At 56.5% G+C, this 19,674-nt stretch overlaps 2 protein-coding genes across 2 annotated transcripts in view; both read right to left on the bottom strand.

The window, feature by feature from the left end:
- SCN4A (sodium voltage-gated channel alpha subunit 4) overlaps positions 1-2,083 on the bottom strand; it is a 44,636-nt gene extending 42,553 nt beyond the window's left edge. The window contains exon 1 of the mRNA XM_069786738.1: positions 1,965-2,083. The gene's annotated coding sequence lies outside the window, so the exon portion shown is untranslated. The remainder of the gene's footprint in view (positions 1-1,964) is intronic.
- Positions 2,084-6,185: 4,102 nt separating this feature from the next.
- LOC104320824 (vasoactive intestinal polypeptide receptor 1-like) lies at positions 6,186-18,543 on the bottom strand. The gene is made up of 13 exons (XM_069786739.1): positions 18,139-18,543; positions 15,368-15,482; positions 12,289-12,396; positions 11,227-11,340; positions 10,868-10,961; positions 10,251-10,383; positions 9,495-9,648; positions 8,812-8,872; positions 8,452-8,518; positions 8,253-8,344; positions 7,884-8,013; positions 7,522-7,563; positions 6,186-7,212 (listed from the first exon to the last, which is right to left on the bottom strand). The coding sequence occupies exons 1-13, from the start codon at positions 18,208-18,210 to the stop codon at positions 7,120-7,122; spliced, it is 1,275 nt and encodes a 424-aa protein (XP_069642840.1). The 5' UTR covers positions 18,211-18,543; the 3' UTR covers positions 6,186-7,119.
- Positions 18,544-19,674: the final 1,131 nt, after the last annotated feature.

Raw genomic sequence — 19,674 nt, 5'->3', positions numbered from 1 at the left:
AACCACGACCAACACGGGGCACCCACAGCCATCACAGCCCTCCTCATGCCCAGCTCCAGGCGCTGAGCCCCACACCTCCACTCTTGCCCTCCAGCTCCCAAGGGATCTCATGCAAATCCACTTGGATCCAGAGAAAGGAGACTTGAAGCTGAGATGTTCCCAAGGGCTGTATAAATAACCAAGGAGGGAGGCAGCTGGACAGACAGACAGGCACAGAGGCTGAGCACCCTTCCCGGCATCTCCAGAGCTCCAGCTGGGGTCTTTGCTCCCATAACTCCCCAAATCATCCACCACACTCTCCCCATTCCTCCCCTCCATGTAGATGAACTCATTAGTCCAACCTGCCAAACACAGAAATGATACTGGGTGGCTCATCATTACCTGCTGCCGCTCGCTTTCCTACCCCCAAATCCAGCAAGTTCCACCGAGTGAAGATGGAGCTGCCCGAGTGGCTCCACAGGGCCCTTTTGCCCTGACTGATGGTCACCAGACCCTTATACACACACCAGAAAATAGAAAATGTTATTTAAATATTAGCACAGTCAAATCAAGGCAGGACGCCGTGTTCTTTAACCAGTTCCTGTAAATATGTCCTTTCACTCCTGAACCATTGTAACACCAGGCATTTTCCTAGCAAGGACTAGAGGAGGTAGCTCCAGCGCTCAACGCGTCAATCCATCAGCTACACGTGCAGGATCTCCCCTGTATAACAGGACAGAGAGGGGTGTCCCGCTGTCCCCAGGGTTTTATGGAATTGTTGCCCCTTGTCGACATCTGCTGTTAAATCTTTTGCAGTGTGTTTTGCTCGCTGCATGCCCAGGCTGATCCCTCACACCTCTGTCAGCAGCGCTGTGGGCAGGGGAAGAAATGCTTGTGCTTATCTGCAAACTTCACTCTGCAACTCAGCACCGGCTCTGGGGACCGAGAGAGTAGCGATGCAGGATCTGGCCGAGAGGGATGGTTGCTGTTGCGAGGGATGGGGGGACCGGGGTGGCTTATTGCCTGTGGATAAACCCCAAAATGGCACTGGGGGTGCAAAGCGGTCCCTGCACGCACAGCGAGAGGTGGGAGCTTTGCATAGCTCTGTGCAACCACTACAGGCACGTGAGGGGACTCAGCACCCAAAAAAAGAGCCAAATCCCACCCTGGCACTGCCTGTTTCTCCACTGCCCATGGGGGATCCGAGATCTGAACCCCACATTGGGCTGACCCTGCCTCCCCGGCACCCCAAAAGTGTTGGCTGTGCGTGCGCACCCTGTGGCCCCCGTGTGCGAATGGGGAAATGACGGCCTCCCACCTCCATGTCCCCCCCGTCACCGCTGTTTCAGCATGGCAGAGGGGTCCCACCTCCTCCCCCTCTCCCCATGGGGGTCCCTCTCTGCTCCCCCACAGGGGACAGGGGCTCTGCGGGGACAGGCGCCTTCTTGAAAGGAGACACTGTGAAGCCACCCCGCAGACCTTTCCTGCAACCTTGGCTTGGCCAAGCTGAGGTTTATATTTAGATCTCCAGGAGGAGAAGCCAGGAGAAAGGCGACTTGTGCCTTTTAAGCCCTGCCTGTAGCTCCCTTCCTCCGAGTGGGAAGGTGGCTCACAAACTGGTTGCCCGTCACATCCCCCGCCGTCCCCTCTCATCCCAGCGGCAGGTCCATGGCCACCGAGGGTCCAGTGGCTGCTGGCACCCGTGTCCCCACGCCCTGCCTGCGCCTTTGCGGGGACTTTCTCTCCCTGTCCCGGGCTGTTTTTCACGCGGGGGAGTCTGGCGGGTGCCTACAGCCCTAACCACCACCCCAGCGACTGCAGGGGCTCTCCTGCTCCCATCCACATCTGGCGCTCGGACGGTGAAGCCCCTGGCATTTCTTGCACCGCTCCAGGCACAGCGAGAATGACAAACCCAGGGACATCCAAGACCCCGTAGACCCTACCCGATGGCCTGACATCAGCCCAGGGCTGAACCCAGTACTTACTGTTGGGTGGAGAGAGCAAAATCCCAAGGAGAGACCTTTTAGGGCCAGAATTTCCCTCTCCTTCGACTCCTGGAGGCTTTGGCTCAGCGAGTGCCTGTTGGCAGAGCAGCTGCTGCTGCTGTCAGATGGTCATGAGTGAAACCTGAGGACATGCGGGGTCCTTCAGGTAGCCTCGGCCCCGTCTCAGCTGTGGCATTCGTCCCCCGCCGCGCCAATCACGGGGCTGGCGGCGCCTCTAACCCCCGCGGCCGCATCGCCCAGCAGTCCCGGGGTCCCGCGTTCACGGACCCCCCCTGCACCGCGGCCACCCCGGCCATCCTCTGAGCCCGGGGACGCGGCCAACCGGGGCGATCGTGGCGGCGGAGGAGGGTGTCCCAGATGTTGAGGTGGCTTTGGGCTGGCTTTGGCACCAAATGGGACGTGGGGAGGTGGGAAGGGTCCCTGGCCAGCACCTCCCCATCTATATCTCCCAGAAGTGACATGCAATTGGAAAGAGCAGCGGGACAACTGCAGGGGTGGGGTGGGGGAGTCGGTGCCAACCCCGCTGCCAACGTCGTCTCCGAGCCGGTGGCTCTTTGGGAGCGTTATTCTTGTCGTACAGCACCCAGAACTGGCTGCGGCTCCTCCTCTTGCTTGCAAGCGAGGGGTGTCTGTCATTTCTGCTTCGTTCCCCCCCCCCCCGCCCTCAGCTGCCGCCTAATTTTGCACCAGCACCACGTTTCTTTGCACACCAGGAGCATCTGATGGCCAGGACGACCAGCAGCTGTGCAGGGTCACCCCACTTCATCACCAGCACGCCTCACCCCGTGTCCCTTGCCACACACCCTGCCCGGTGGGACCCCCGTGGGTCTGAGCCAGACCAGGGTGGCACGGGATGGTGCAAAAGGGAGGCTCGCAGTGTGGTTGTCTCCCCTCTTGTACGTCCTGACGGGGCCTTTGGGTGCTCTTTGCGTGCCCGTGTAGTTGTATGGGTGTGTAAGGTGCACAGAGGGCACCCAGGGTTAGGAGGAGAGTGTGGAGGGGTGTCCAGCTTGCAGGGCTCACCCCTTTTGGGGTGCACAGGGCTGCATTGGGAGTGGACCAACCACCCCAGCACCCAGCCTGGTCAGAGGGGACTCATCATCTCTCCAACACCGCCGGCTCTGTGCAACTTTTCTGCTGCTCATCCGGTCCCAAAATACCCTGTAGCAACTTTCCCATGCTGGCGTGGGCTTTATTGGAGCTGAAGCACCTGCCCTTCCCGGCCTGGCATCCCTTGCTGGCACGTTCCCATGGCAATTTGCCTTTCCCTCCAGCTCCTCACCCATGGGGCTCCTTGTGCTTGCCGGCATCCCATGCAATCAATAAAAACATGGCCAAGACTGTAGACCTGAGCACCCAGGGAGCTGGAAAGTGAAGTTCCTTGGCTCAATTCTGCTTCTCACTCAATAATTTTCCTTTTCTGTTCAAGACTACGAAAATAAGGCAGCCCAGGAGACCAGGTTCAGCTCTTGGGGAAGAGGTCGTGCAGCACGGGACAGAGGATTGACTCTGTGCAGGAGATGCCGAAAGTGTGCTTTGGGAAGCATAACACTGATTTTTTTCAACTAAAAAACAACCCCAGGGCTCTTTTTGCTGACTTGGAGCTCAGGCCGGGCTCAGAGCAGCTAAAGCCAAGGGAAGGAGGGAGTGAAGACCCCCACGTTAGCTCCCAGGGGATTGCTACAACCAGGGCAGAGAGCACTGGGAGCCCATCAGGAGCTCAGCAGCAAAGCAACAGCCTGTACCCATGGGCAAAGAGCATTTCCCGTGCATCTGGCAGTTAGTGGTTTTGGCTGGTGAGGAGGGCAGGGACAGGGACGTCCTCCTGCTGTGCCTGTGGGGACTTTCCACTTGCTCAGTTGGTCACAGCAGGAAATTCAGGGGATGCTCGGCGGGTCCCATCAGCTGCCAGCTGCCCCAAACCCAGCCTTGTCACTGCTGGGAAGCCTGTGCAAGCTGCACTGGTCTTTTTTTGCCTTGCCTATAGCCTAGAGCAAACCTGGGGTGAGGCACGTGAGGGTGGAAACCCCAGGACATGGCTCCTGCCCTTCTGGAAGCCAGGGGCACCCCGGGGTGCCCAGCTGGGCACTGGGCAGGCACAAGGGCACAGCTCTGCCTGCAAAACCAGCTAAATCTGAATGGGAATGCAAGCTTCAGGTACCCAGGGGTACTCGCAACACTAATTTGGCTGTGAAAACCATGTCCTTGGGGTGACAGGGTGGGATAAGGGCAATGCTTGGCACAGCCTGTGAGACCCTGGGGTGTTTGAGGTGCCTTCGCTTGCACCTTCCCCCAAAGCTGCCGGTGCTGGATGCATCCTGACCCTCCTGCTCTGCCAGGCACTTGCCCTGCCATGGGGCTGCCTGCATCCATTGCAGCTCTGTGGGGCAAAGCTCTGGTGGAGTCAGAGCTGCCTGCACAGAGCAGGGTGGAAACAAGCTGCCCCAGCCAGCCGGGGCATGGGGAGAGGACATTTGCAGGGTGAATTCCCCAAGCCGCAGAACCGGGAACATCCCGGAGCAGGGATGAAGGAGTGGGTGCAAGCACAGGCATCGGGGCACCCTCGGCACCCAAGCAGGGTGGCCTGGCAGCCCCCGGAGGAGCAGGGGATGCAGGCAGGGAAAGAAGCAACAGGCAACAGCTCTCCCAGCCCTGAGCCTTATTCCCATCCCCATTGCTGATTAACCCTCACCTGGCCAGGGCTGACTAGGGGGACCCTGGGGGCTCCCAGCTCTTGCTGGAGCCTTGGGACAAGTGCAGGGCTGGGTGCACGCTCCCCCGAAGCAGCGTGGCCCCCTTACCTTACTCCCTGGGTGCTCTCAGCGGACCGGGTAGAGTCATTGGGTGCTGGCACCCAGGGCCAGAATCCAGCAGGCCCTGGGACCTGCCGGGGTCCCTCCACGCCGGCTGAGCCAGTGTCCGGACGGTCTGCGTGGGGACCCTGTGTGCTCCAGGGCTGACACCCCGGATCCGATGTCAGTGCCCGAGGCGGTGCTGCGGGGCCGCAGTGCCACCCACCGGCTCCAGGCAAAACACCCCCCCCTTCCTCCGGAGCCCCCTCTGCCCAAGAGGAGGACAAGGGACCCCCAGGGCAGGGGGGGTGATGGGGATGCTGGGCTACTGTGGTACCCCGGGTCATGCTGGAGGGGAGATGGGGAAAACCTGGCTCTGCTCTGCCTAGGCTTAGCTACCCCAGATACACGGCTGTAGGGCATGGTCCAGGCTAGAGATGCAGCAAACCCTTCTGAAAACCTTTCCTGCAGACTGAAGGTGATGCGCAGTCCCCGCAGCGGTGGCACGTCAGCCCTCCTGCACCCGCAGTGGGGTCCTACCTTCGCAGGCTCTGCCATGCACCATGGAGGTTATGGGGTTGAAGTTCAGCAAACCCCAGCGGGTCACTTGGGGTGCAGGCTTAACACCCAGAAAGGCCCATTTGCAGCTGAAAATACATGCAAAACTCAGTGCTTTTCAAAGCTTTATGGCAACTGTGATATTCCCACCGAGCATCCCCAGCCCTGGTGCAATCTGCTGCCGCCGTCTGCCTCACATCCCTGCCGAAACAGCATCTTCCTCGCTAGTGATAAAGAGAGATGTTATTCACCTGTGGTCTCTTCATGGTTGCAGGCAGGCATTTATTTGACAGCTGCCATGCTCCTCGGAGGTTTCCTGGCCAGTGACACAGGATGTTGCTGGCCCAGGGGGTTGTTGAACAGAACATCTTCCATCTCACCTCAAATCAAGTCTGGGGCTTTGTTTCCCTCTCAACGCCTCTTTGTGAGACCAGACGGGATCTCTAGGGATCCTGCAGTCTGGAAAAGGGCCAACACATGTGTTTTATTTAAGGAAGGACTTGTGGCTACATGGAGAAATTAGAACTCAAGAAGTGTGAGGAGCTCTGCTGAGATCGGGTGGCTCAGGTCTCAGGAACATGGTGCAGCTGGGAGAGGCCAGCAGGTTTGGGGAAAGAGAATTTGAGGCCTTTCTTGGTCCTGGAGACAGCGTTTGCCAAGGCAGGAGCTCAGCCTGGGCAGAGTGAAGGATGCTCATGGGGGAAAACGGGGCTAGGCTGTGGCGTGGTGGTGGCAGCTCCGACCTGGAGGGGACATGGCACCCCAGCACCTCTGGGACAGACCGTGATGCACCCAGCTTGTGGTCTTCCTCACCTTCCTCCTTCATCTCCTCTCCATGGCCATGCCCAAAGCCTGGCTGCTTCACCAGGCAGAGAAAAAACAGGTATTTCTCCCCCAGGGAATATTTCCAGGCATTACAGATACTGGCAGGGTTTTCACCCTCCAGCAAGCCTGGTACCAAGTTACCTGGGTTTGTAGAGCAAACCAAACCTCTGAAAAGTGATGCTGAATTTCAGAACAAGATTTTATTGGCAAAAACCTCGCTAATTCCAGGCAAATGAGTCCTCAGTGAAGACAAGTGAGTCCCACTGCTTGCAAACCATCCTATCTCTCTGGTACAAAGCCCCTGGGAGAGGTGCAGAGCCCCTACGAGCTGGCATGGCAAGGATGATGGACTGTCTTTCCCAGCACCGAGCACAGCTGAAGCAAGGGGCAGGGAGAAATGGAAACATTTTGGAAAGCAGGGGAGGATCTGAGTCATGAGACCATCAAGAGTCTCACATGGAGAGCTGTCAGTTTTTGCCTGTCTCTGTATTTGCTTCTCCCACCCTCAGAATGGCTCCTGGGGGCTGTGTCTAGGCATCTTCCCATAAGGGAAATGGTTTTGTAAACCAAAGGAGGGGAAAAAAACCCCTCAGCGTTGGGGCCACTTCAGTTTTCTTTAGTGCAGAATGAAAAAAGCCAGATGTCCTTTGTGAAATGATATTTGTGTTTCCTACCCAGACCTGGGGCAGAAAAGGTGGAGAAGCTCTTTTCCCTTTGCCTAAAATATTGAACAAACCATGAAGGGAGCTTTGGGCATGTGAGACACCATCATGGATCCATGAGAGCTGCCAGCACCCGAGCAGGCAGAACCTTTCCCAACAGCCCTTCACACCACCCTCTGAGGATGCCAGACCCAGAACCTACAAAACCCTTCTTATTGTGTTTCTGGGACCATAGCTGTGGAGCTGCACCACCACCAACATCCTCGGGGAAGTATTTCTCCCCAAATGCTGTCCTCGTCACGCTGTGAAGTCTTGGGTCGCCAAGTTGAAGACGTTGCTCTCCATGGATGACTGCCACTTGCCCCAGTTCCTCTTGATCTCAGCCTGGACCTGAACCGACACCACGGACCGGTGCTGGCACCCAGGGGCACCCACCAGCACCTGCTGGAGGGGCAGGAGCTGCACCCAACAAGGGATTTGGGGTGCAAGAGGGTGGGGACCCCCATGCACGTCTGCATGCCCACGTGTGCACACATGCATGGCTATGTGCATGCAATGCTCATTAGGGTGCACCCTTGGGGGTGTCTGTGTGCCCACATGTGTGGCTGTGGTGCCCAGGGGGTTGGTGCTGGGGGGTCCAAACCACTCTTTTCATGACATTAAGTGGTCCAAACCACGCATTTCATGACAGACACTCACCTCCCCATTCAGGAAGCAGTACAGCAGAGCCACCAGGAACCCCTGAAAAGAACAGAAAAAGCAAAATTCACCCAAGGAAAGGGGCTGGACCCCTCCATGCTCATCTGCTGCCTGCATTTAGCACCCTCCTACACCCCTTACCCCACTGCATGGGCAGTAGAGGTATGGGATCAGTGCAAGTTGTTCAGCGGACCCCAACCCTTGTGCTTTGTCCCTGCTGTTTGAGGGGTGCCTGGGACACAGGCCGCTCCCAAAAGAGTGCAAAGACCCAGCAGCACATCCCAGGGTCTTCTGGTGTGATCTTGGGATGGGACAGGATGGGTACATGGGGATTTTGCCTACCCATCTCCCCCAGTCTGTACCTGGTATGAGCCAAGGACCAGCTCGAAGTACAGCCGGGCGTCCACACCGATGTGCTCAGGGAAGAGCGCGAACACCACGTAGTGCACCCCGAAGAGAGGGATAAGGAGCAGCGTGGACTTCGTCAGCCTCCTGCGGAGAGTGGTGGCATGAGCGGGGACCTGGGTGCAGGCGATCATCCTGCTGCCCTGCAAGACGAGCCCTTCCCAAGAGCTTGGTCTTAACCCGAAATAGGTTTTCCATGAAAGGCAGGTCTTGGAGGCTCCAAGGCTGTCCTCCTCTGTGCTCCTCCAGGAAAGGGTCTCTGCTGCCCTGGGTACCCCCAGAAACTGGGGTAAGGGGAGCTCCCCCTTGCCTGAGCTAGCCCTTACATGTACTGCTGCTTGTAGTTTTTGCTGATGTCCGGGGACCGGATCTTCTGTGCTAACATCCTGGTGACATTGAGGAAGATGAGGAAGTTCACCTGCCATGGGAAGACATGTCTCAGGCTCTGCACAGACCCCTGGTTGGGTCCCCCTGTCCGTGAGGGATCCCAGCTCTGGGGCTGGGTTGCTCAGGGGACATACTCACAAATATGGCCAGGAGGATGGGAGCCTTAATCACCCACCAGTAGAGACTGGTGTAGTCATCCCAGCACCTATGGGAGAGGAGAAATGGCTCCACCACCCACTTGCACTCTCTTAGCTCAGGTCCTGCCCCGCCACCCGTCCCAGCCCCCTGCCCCATTTGCACAGCATCTCTTGCAACGGGGCCCTGCCATAGCAAGGGAGTCTTTGGGCCCCATCAGAAAATAGAAATCGCATTAAAATAAAGTGTTGCCCCACTTCTCCCCTCCTAAGCCTCCCATGCAAGAGGTTTGTCCCGTGGGATGTGCGTGGGGCACATGTGGCCAAGCTGGCCTGGGGAAAGACGAGGGGTGGGCGCTCTTACCCGTGGTTGTCGTACTGCAGCCTGGTGACCACCCATACGCAGACTGTAAGCATGGGGACGCCTGCAATGACAGGACCCAGGCAGGGATGCAGAGTCATCCCAGGTCTCTGGGGAGCCCCCAGACCTCCCCTCCATCCTTTGTCCCCAGAAACACGTGCCTGGGTCAGGTCTGGGGCTCTGGAGGTGGCAGGAAGGTGACAGCCTTTCCCCTTCTCCAGGTTTTAAAAGGAGATGGTGCCCACTGAAGGTGATGTGTGTCACCTCCTGGCCACCCTCCTGCCCCTCTGTGTGCTCTTACATCTAACCTGGGCAGCCGGGATGGGCGTTTCCAGCCCCAGAAGGATGTTGGAAGAAGGAAGGACCTGTCTCTGTCCCATCCTGACCACGTTCAGGCAGCAGATGCTGCAAAGGATCTTTCGTTGGTGTTAGCAAGCATTTTCCCCTTTGAGTAATTCTGCACACATGCCACGAGGGCAAGGATCAGACCATTCTGCCCAACCAGCTCCACGACACCATGCAGAGAGATGTTGGGTTGAGGGCACGTGCCAAGAGCAGCCACGGGGAGCACCATGCAGCCAGGCAGATTTCGGAGCAGCGATCCCTGGAAGTGGTGCCTACCCCCAGTCTGTGTCAAAGGGACCTCACTGGAGGGGGGGTGATGTGCCAGGGGACCCTGCACTCACCCCAGCCGATGAGGATGTACCACCAGATGTACCTCTTGTCGGAGGTGAAGGTGAGCAGCAGCAGGGTCTGCAGGTACATGCCCTCCACCAACAGCCAGTAGAAGTTGGCCAGCACTGAGTACTGGAAGAAGGCGATGGCTGCTTTGCAGTTCACCTGTGAGGATGAGGAGGGCGAAAGGCTCAGCAGTGCTGGCTGGCATCAGGCAGGGGACGGTCCACCTCCCCATCCATCCACCTGAAGAGCCCTGAGATGGTCTTTCAGTGCAGCCCCAGGGACGCTACACCAGTCCCGCATGTCACCTGCAGCATTTTCTGCTCTGCCTGTGCAGCATGGGCAGATGACCGCAGGCTGTTATTGCAGGACCTTTAGAAACCTGTGTCTGCTGGCGTCCACAGTGTTGTGTCTGGGCTGCACGCAGGGGTTTCTCTTTCTACTGACACCCCCAAATCTGCGCATCCAGCAGTGCAAGGTCTGTTTGCTTGTACATGGTGTTGCTGGTGTTTAGCCCTACCAGGAGACTATCTCTGAGACCAGGGAGCTCTTTGAGGGCAGAACATGTTCTCTGCAGACAGGGCCCATGCCGAGATGCTATTGTGAACCTCCTAAAGTTCACCCAAGCCAGCCTTTCCTCCCCAGGTTCACAGCCTCTCTCTCCCTCCTCTTTGCAGTGTTAAATCCACTGCAAATTCAGCTAGACCCCTCCAGATCAGCACATGGTGCCCGCTCCTGCATCGTGCTGGGGCTCAGCACCTTACCGTCGACATCGTGCAGTGGTCGATGGACTCATCCGAGAAGAGGACGGCATCCTTGATGAACACGGCAGCCCCGCGAAGTATGAAGGATGTGAAGAAGTGGATGTGGATGGAGTTCCTGGTGCAATGCAGCTTCCTACGGGAGAAAGAGATGTTCTGTGCCAAGGGAGGAGAAGAGAGAGCAGATGGGCAGAGAAGCTTCTCCTTCGGGAGCCACTTCCCTGGGTGGACCACAGCCCAGGGGACTATGTGTTGGTGATGGTCAAGCATGAAGCCCTGGAGGAGGTTTTCCTGCTCTGAAATCATGAAGGGTAGGGTTGTGCTGTGCTCGAGGCTGCTGCCTGGGGACAAGGTGTGCTGGGGAACATCCTCCAGCCACCTCCAGAGAGCATTCTTCTGCAGCACAGTGAGGTCTGCAAAACCAAATCTTGAAAGGGCCTGAGGGTTAAAGTCTGTGTGTCAGCAGGAAAGGACAATGCTGCAGTTTGTCTCATGCCTCCCTGGTTATCTGCGTTGGCAAGGATGGACCTTGGCTGCTCTGGGAGGGGATTTACCCTGCTCATGATTTACCCTGCTTTCCTCCAGCTGCAGCCCATGGAGAAGCCAGCACCGAGCCCTACCTGAAGCAGGAGAAGATGCCGATGGCCAACAACAGGGCTGCCAGGGACGTGGAGTAGCCGCAGGTGTAAAGCACCTTCATGGTGACAAAATAGCCTTTCTGGAAGGGAAAGCACCAGCGGAGTGAGGCAGCATGGGCTGGGAGGTGCTGGTCTGCAATGGGCAGGGAGGTGGCAGGGCGATGCCCCAGCCCTTTCCCAGGCTGGGCTTGTGCCCAGCCAAGCTCAGATCCCTCCAGGCAGCCCAGCAACAAGGATGAGGCCAATGAGATATCCCCAAGACCATCTTCATGTTTCATTGCCCAATGGCATGGGGTAGGGTGATGCTAGGGAGGGTGTCCCATGGCCCCCAGGGGACCCACTTGCCTTGGTCTCGGTGTCATTATTGCTGCCAATGGCCTCCAGCTCACAGGCGTTGTAGTAGGGAGGGCTGGGGAAGCTCCATCCCGACTCGGTACAGTTCCTCCGGATCAGCACTGCAGCAACAAGAAGGGATCTCATGAGAGCCATGGGCATCGCCTCTGCATCAGCACCCCCAAAATGTCCAGCCCAGGGATGGCACCCTGTTCTCCAGGATGGTGCCTAAATCCCAGCACCAGCATCCCGGCTGTGACAGCAGCATGGTACCTGAATGGCCTGGCTGCCCCATCCCTCCCATCCAAATCACATCTCTGCCCCTCTGGTGCTGGGCCTGGAGGTGCCAGGACATCGCAGGGCAGGATGTGAAAGCAAGCGTGAATCCCTACAGTGGGGGGGAACTAAGGCTAAAAGGGAGCTCTCTCATCCTGCGAGGGCTTCATCAAGCCTCTCCTGAGCTGTTTCTGCCCTAAAGCAAGCATTTACCAACCCTCCATCACCTTTTCAATTACACCCAGCCAAGGAAGTGCTCAGATGCCATGGGGGCCAGTCAGGTGCTCTCCTTCACATTCCTCTGCATCCACGATGGATGAAGGCAGCGGCTTCCCCAGCAGTGCCACCCACCCCGGGAGAGCACCCGGCCTTGAAATAATCATGATCTTACGCTGCGTTTTTCATCTGTGTGGTTTGGAGTGGTGCCAAGCAGGTCAGGAGCATTAGGCTGGTGTGTGGACGGGGAAAGGAGGGCACTGAGCATCTAGGGGTCTGTCCTGGTGTCACCCAGTTGGAGAATGAGGTCTCCAAGACCTCTACCCACAGAGGATGCTTGGTAATGGGTGATAAAAAGGTTTGGGGACTTTCCCAGCATGACAGCACCCTGCATCTCTGCTTTTGCATGTCCCCTGCTTGGGTTGCAATATATGCCAAGGGTTTGGATGGGGCAGGAGCTGTGGGACCACAGGGGAAGGGCTGGGGTGGCACAACGATCCCAGGCAGGCAGGGGTGGGTGCAGCTCAGCCCTCAGTCCGAGGGGATGAGTGGTCCGGGCTGGATTCAGAGCACTGCACCTTTGGACCTCTTGAAGACATGCAGGATGTCAGGGCAGGCGACAGCTCGGGACTGGCCAACGGGCAGGGCTGACCAGCAGCTCACTCCATCCCACTCGGTCAGGCAGCCTGGGGAAAGACGGGATGGTTAGTGCCACCGGGAAGGGACGTGCCGGGGACACACAGAGCCCCCTGGTCCCCAGCATAGCCCACAGCAGGCACGGCTGCGTGGATGTAACAGGAGAGTGGAGAGCGGCCAGCCGTCACCCGATCTAGAGAGGCATGCCGTACCCCTCAGGAATTAGGAGCATCCTGGCTTTGGTTCTGGGAACGATCTCCCCCAGCACTGAGATCTCCTTTTAGCCCCATGGCAAGACAGGACCTGCTATTTTCTGGGGCTGCATCAGACCCAGAGCTCTTGCAGGAAGGCCCTGGGGGACAAGGGTGTGGGAAGGCCTGGGACTTTCCTGGTGGCATCTAAAATAACGCAGGTTTATGCTGGATTTCTGCACCCAGCAGCCATGGTGGCCCAGCTTGGGACATCTCTCCAGCCTGAAGGAGGAGGACAGGAGAAAGCACCGCAAGACTTGCTGGAGAGCAACTAGCTTGACATGCTTTGCTTCATTCTCTCCCACTAAGTTTTGTCTTTAAATGACTCTCCAATTGCCTTGGAAACGAGCACGGCCGAGCAGACGAGGGGCCTTGAAGAATTATTACTGCAGCACACTGGTATGAGACGTAGACATCACACTTCCAGGACAGCTGTCCTCCTTGCACATATACATTATTAACCTTGTAAATATACATTATTAACCTGGAGCCACATCTATTCCCAGCCAGGGAATGTGCTCTCAGACAAGTCTAATTAGTTTTCTCTGATTTCAGCAAAGCGGTCTGTAGGTGTCTGGCCAGGCTTGGAGGGGTTTGCAGGGCTGTCATTACAATGCCAAGGTACATCTTAATTTTTGCTCTGGAGCATAGGTGAACCGAGCACAGCTATTGGGACCATTGCTGAGAGCGGTTGCTTCATTTCTTGGGGTCTGAGCAAAATATCTGGATGTGTCTGTATGGCAGAGCCATTCTGCTGTATATAAATACATCTCTCGCTGTATGAATGAGCTATTCCAGCACAGTGAGTGCTGTGGGACCATTTGGTTAGGAGACAGAGGAGCAGCCCATGGCCCAGGGATTGAGCTGGGATTCACGCAGCTCTGCAGTGCAATCCCAGGGAATAAAGTCATCCCTCTATTTGGATGGGGAGAAAAGGTTTAAGTCCCCTTTCCCACTCTGTTTCCCTCTCCCAGGCTGCTGCAGCCTCTAAAAACCCCTCATTTCTTAGAGGTGTACAAAATGGGGACAAGCCTCCCATGGAGAAGAGGTGATGAAGGCAAATTCTGGGGGGACAGGGCAAAAAAACATGAGCAAAGGAGCTGGCAATGTGTCTCATTGCCCACCTTGCAAGCAAGGAGCTGTTTCTTCAGTGTCCCTCCATTGTTAGTCCCCAGGGGCCACCACATCCTCACGCTGTCCCCTGTCCCTGGGCTCCCAGCCGGTGTAGCCCAGCAGACTGAGGTGTTTGGTTTGGATTGATCCAAAGCAACCTGCTTTATTCCAATTTTCCCAGCGGAGGGCTGAAACGTCCCCAAGATCAACATTATCCTCACGACGTTCTCCTTGATATGGCTGAAAAGAGCATTTTTCCCCTCAAAATGCAGTTTGATGGGAAGTTCCTGCTCAGCATTTCTACTGGTTAATTATATGCAGACCTGCCAGGGCTGCCTCCCTATTTCTTGCTGCTCTAACTGGTACCTGGAGACCTCCAAAAGAGATCATTTGAGCCTCACCAGCAGGTTATTTCTTGCCAGCTATTTCAGAGCAGTAAATGCTGCGAGCACCTGAACAGACTTTGAAGAGAAAGCACTGCAAACACGATCTTGAACCAGTTTTAGGGCCCCACAGAGGGTTCCCCAGCAGGATGCTGAAGCCTGAGGTCCCTGTTCTATTCCTTCACGCTATATTGCCACCATGTCCAGGGCATCTGAGCCTTCCCCTCCATCGTCACTTCGCGCCACGCTCTCCGCAGGACCCTTCCCAGGCTGGCACAAGGAAGCAAGGGGGAAGGTATAAATTAAGTTCAGGTGGGCAGCAGAGGCAGCAGTCAAGCAGGAAACTTGGGATTAAATACTGATTTTAATTATGCATTCATGCTTCTTGGTTATTTTCCTAGAGTGAGATTCCTTCCCCCTGGCTGGCATAATCTGGGCTGAAAAATGGACCTTTTCCAATCAACTTGGCTTTTCTCCGCTAAGCTGGCTGATACGTTATATCTCTGCACAGTTACTTAAGCAATTATGCACCTTAACATGCATTTATTGAGATGCTTCATTTTTACATTTGTATTAGATGAAACTCATTGAATGACGCATTTCTTATTCACTAGGTGATAATTTTTACCCAGAATTTGAGCCAAGCTGCTTTTGGATGGAAATCGAATTGCAATTTAAAAAAAATGTACAAAAGCAGCACTTTAAAACTGTTTTTCAATTAGTTAATTGCTTTAGAAGTCCCGGATATGTAAAAATTAAGTTGCTTAAAACATGTTTAGCATTAAAACTAACTGAATTAGGAAGGCAAGAAGGCATGAAGTGGTGACATGCACTGCGCAACACTCGTGCTGATGGCCACGGCTCTGCATCGCCTGCAGCCCTGCCTGGCCCTGGAGCATCGGTGCAGGGAGGACAGGAGTGGAGCAGGAGGCTCTGCTTGGGGCACGGACCACACTATCATTGCCATATGCCGTGAATCTGGTGGGATGCAGCCCCTGTGGTTGTTTGCATCCCTCAGCCCACCCGTACCCGCTGGCTGCAATCTCAGCCCCCCCTCTCTTCCTGCAGCAGCATCTTTTAGGGCTCTCTAGGGATGCTCCTTAGCCTTTGCCTTGGTGCTACTCTCTATTTTCTTGAAAATACCTGCTTTTCTGCATCCATGTGTGCTCTGCAACCCCCCTACCGTGGATCATCCTCCAAAGACCCCCTTAGCAAATCCTCCCCCTCCTCCTGAGGGAGATGAGCACCGTGCATGGTGGGCAGCTCCCACTCACCTTGCTGCCCAGGGGGGGCTGGTGTTTGGCTTTCACTCCTGATAATCTCCAGACATTCAGCTTCTTGCTCTTGGAAATAGAGGACGACGGAGCAGTCAGGATGTGTCGCTCGCACCTTGGGGAGGGGCAAAAGGGCAGACAGTAGGATGCTGGGCATTAAAAGACCTGAGCAGGCAGGGTACCAGCCCATATTCACTATTTCTGCTGTAGCCAGCCCCAGGAGAGCCTATCTATGTAACTGTGCTTTTGGACCCTGACATTTCCTTAGCTTTCTACTGTTTGCCTTGTAAACACCATAAAGAACCACCGCAATTATTTCTAATTCCCTCCAAAAGCGTGTGATGCTTAAGGGCACTGCTTCGCCAAGACACAAGCGCCATGCAGAGGAGCTAATCTTAAAGATGGAGGGGCCGACCCCATCAGCAGGGCAGAGGCGAGCACGTTCAAAGCCTGAGCAAGGAAACCATGTAATTAGAGATTTAAAAAAACCCACCTATTCGGGCATGTCTAATCCTTCCTTTGCCAGCTGGGTTTTGCTCACGTGGGGTTTTGCTCACGTTCAGGCTGGTGTATTTTAATTGGAGGCATCGGCAACGGCCGTTGGAGTTCACCTTTCTCCTGTTCCCCAGCAATTTGGGGAGATGGTGCAAAACAGGCGTGCTGACCTCCTTAAAGCTTTTGGGTTTGGCAGCGGAAGTGCTGAAACACCAAGGAGTACGCCCTGACCTCGCAGCTCCCAAAAATGCAAGGGATGTAGTGGCTGAGCACCCTGGAATAGGGCTGCCTGGGAATTCTGGCTTTTGGGGTTTGCCCCCTTGGCTTCCAGCTGGAGAGCTGGAAGATTGAGGCTGAACTGAGAGCAGGCCATGAATTTTGCATGCCCAATCCCAAGCATCCATGCCTATTTCCAAGCATCCCTGCCCATGGGGCGATCTGGTGGGGGCTGCAGCATCCAGACACAGGACATGTCTGGGGCAGGGTTTTTGGTCCAAGACATGGGATTAGGTTGCTGATGGTTTTAGGTGTGTGGACAGAGATATAAAAGCTGGAGAAATAGAGGGATGAGAGTGGGCAAGTGGAGGTAAGTGTGGGGCATTAAAGCATTGCTTGGCTGAGCCCTGTCCTTCCCTGCCCTGTCCTGGCCACCATGCAGCCACTCCTCTGGGGTCCCTTCACTTCCCCCAGGAGATTTTGTTTCCTTTTCCTGCTGAACACAAGATTTACAAGGAAATTCCCTGTCTGCAAAATGCATTTTGGTGACAGCTGCTGGGCACAGCACTGAGAAAGCACACTACTTCAATATAGTGATGTAGGCCCTGGACCTGGCAGAGGTGCCACAGCCCCTTTTAGCTGCAAAGCTGCTGGTTTTTATTGTTTATGGCAATGCAACCTGGCTGCTGGAGCATCTGAGCAGGTAATCTGCAGTGGTCCCTTCAGAGCTTGCTTCAGGGCAGGCAACTCCTTGCCATGCCTCAGTTTCCCCAGCTGGTAAGGGGCCTGATGCCATCACTCTCCTTATAAAGCCCTCAAAGCCTCCAGCACTCCCCCAGCCCTGCTTGCTTTTGCTGGTCTTTCCCCTTTCCCTCTCCTTCCTTTCTTTCTTCCTTTCTTTCTTCCTTCCTTTCTTTCTTTCTTTCTTTCTTTCTTCCTTTCTTTCTTTCTTTCTTTCTTTCTTTCTTTTCTTTCTTTCTTCCTTTCTTTCCTTTCTCCTTTCCCCTTCCCTTCCTTTCCCTTCCCTTCCCTTCCCTTCCCTTCCCTTCCCTTCCCTTCCCTTCCCTTCCCTTCCCTTTCTTTTTCCTTTCCTTTTTTCCTTCCTCCCCCCCCCCCCCTTCCCTTTCTTTTAATTTTCTTTTCCTTTCCATTATTCAAAGCCTCCATGTTAGCTAAAGAACTTGCAGAGCAAAGCAGCGCCGGGAGAAATCCTAAAGGCTTTGTAAAGAAACACCGAGCCGAAACCCTTCTCCTGCTGGAGCCCTCCACCCGCCGGCATTTGCTGCCGAAGCAATTTGACAAGTTCAGGATGGGTTTGCCGGCGTGGCTGCCAGACTCACCGCGCATTGCTCCAGCAACGCAACTGCTCCGTGTGTCCCCCATTTCAGCGGGGGCTCGGTGCCAGCCGTCCCCATGGGTCTGCCCGGGGATGGGGAGCACCCCACGCATAGTCCTTGCCTCCTGCACCCTCCAGCCATCCCAACCCTCACGCCTGTGGATGCTCGCCCAGGCCCTTGGGGTTTGGGGCTCCTTCGAGGCGTGGAAGACGATGTGAGCAAAGTCCTCACCAGGACCCATGTGAGGATGGAGGGGACTGTCCCCAAACCAAAGCAGAACAGGGTCATCCTCCCTGGGGATGGGAGCCCCTGGAGCTGAACCCTGTGGGAGCTTTGCTGGCTGCCCTGGCCGGACCCTGAGCACTGTCCCAGTCCCAGGGAGCACAGTGGGGTCCCAGCATTGCCCACCTCCCTCCCTGCCCATCCCTAAGCTGCACATCAGCAAATCCTCCCCCCAAAGCTGCGATGAAAGCACCTGGGTGGGTGCAGCGGTGCCGGCAGCTCGCAGGGCTGCGGCTTGGCATCGCCCCTGGGTCGGGCAGCACGAGGGATGGGGACAGGGATGGAGACGTGCCGGGGGAGACCTGACCACTGACCAGGACCGCAGGCATGCTGCTCCCCAGGGCTGGCCGGACCCCAAAGTGGCTGTCCCAGGCAGGGGACTGCCGTGCTTATTGCCCACCCTTTGCCCACCACGGTCCCGTCCTCCCCAGGGACACTTACCCGAAGCATCGGGAGTGCGAGCAGCAGGACCAGCAGCACGCAGGTGCCGGGGGGCTGCCATGGGCCTCCCATAGCTGGAAGCACCCCTCTGCTGCCCCGTCCACGGGTGTCCCAGATCAGTCCCTGAGGGGCTGGGGACAGCCCAGCTCCTCCTGCATGGCCCTGCGGGTGGGGGGCTGCATCAGGACCCCAGTTCCAAGGGGTGACCCAGCACCCTCCTCCCCTTAACCCCGCTTCGCTGCTCCTTCCCAGCCCTGTCCTACTCCTGGCTCCCTCCGGGACCCTTTCCCTCAGTGGGTGCTCAGTCCCACTCGGGTGACCCTGACCCACTCCCCATGCCCACCCGGCTCTGGCTGTCGTCCCCCCTGCAGCCTCGCTGTCCCTGCCCAGCGCCGATGGGCTCCGTCTCTCTGCGAGACTGAATGTCACAGCTCCTGGATCTGGTAATATGGCAGGCTCCACCCTCCGCTCCCCCTCCCCATGCAGAGGGCTGGATGTGAGGAGCAGCACAGGGAGGGGGGGAATGACACCCCAGCCTGGCACTGCCCAGTCTGGTCACCGCTGGGCTCCCAGCACCCCTTTACCTGCTCCCGTCAGGGACCTGGGGCCCCCCAGCTGGGCCCAGGTGGATGCACAGGGGGGGGCATGGAGCCCTCTCGCTTGCTCCTTGGATGCTCCTGAGCTGGAAAACTGCTGGCTAAAGGCTGTGGGAAGTGGGAGTGCAGCCAGGATGGGGTGCAGGGGGCATGCCAAGGGTCACGCTGCTCCCCGGAGGTCTCCACTCACGACCTGGGACTAGAGGAAGGTAGAGAGCTCGAAGGAGATGTCGTGATGCTGGAATTGTGCACGCACACATGTACAAGGACGTGCCCTGACACGTGTGTGCATGCCTGGACACATGCATGCACATGGGATGGGAGCAGAGACGCTCCTTCAAGCCCTGCCTGCACAGGAGGCTCTGCCGGCCCCAGCACGGCAGGCAGTGCTGCCCATCCCCAGCTGCATCATGCCTGCTCACCTCCTGCCTCTCCTGTCTGGGACATGCCAGATTCCCTTTCCAAAACACACTCCCTGCCCAGAAACACCCAGGACGGGCACTGGGTGTCTGGCAGGCAGCACGCAGCTCTGCAAAATAACCTTAACTCTGCCCCAGCTGAGGTTTTTGGTCTCAGCTGAGCTCATGATTTTGGTGGTTTTGGTGCTACCAGGACACTGGGTGCTGTGACCTCAGTACCAAACCAGAGCAGAGCAGAGGGGGTGCTGGTGGACCCTGGGAACAGGAGCAACCCATGATGGACACACATCTCCCTGAGCACAAAACACCCAGCACAGCATCCCTCCCAGCCATGCCCAAGGACGGGACTGCCCTTGGGGCCAGCTATGGACCCCCAGACCCTCACTTGAGGTCTTCTTCTTAAATATATATATAAAAATAAATAAATATATATAATTCTCCATGCTAGAAAGCCCCAGCCCCTTTAGCAAGTGGAATTTTGACCCAAACTTCACCATTTTAATGCTTTTAGTGATGAAGCA

Source organism: Haliaeetus albicilla, chromosome 7 (assembly GCF_947461875.1).
Source record: "Haliaeetus albicilla chromosome 7, bHalAlb1.1, whole genome shotgun sequence".
NCBI lineage: Eukaryota > Metazoa > Chordata > Aves > Accipitriformes > Accipitridae > Haliaeetus > Haliaeetus albicilla.
This window is presented reverse-complemented; position numbering and strand designations above follow the sequence as displayed.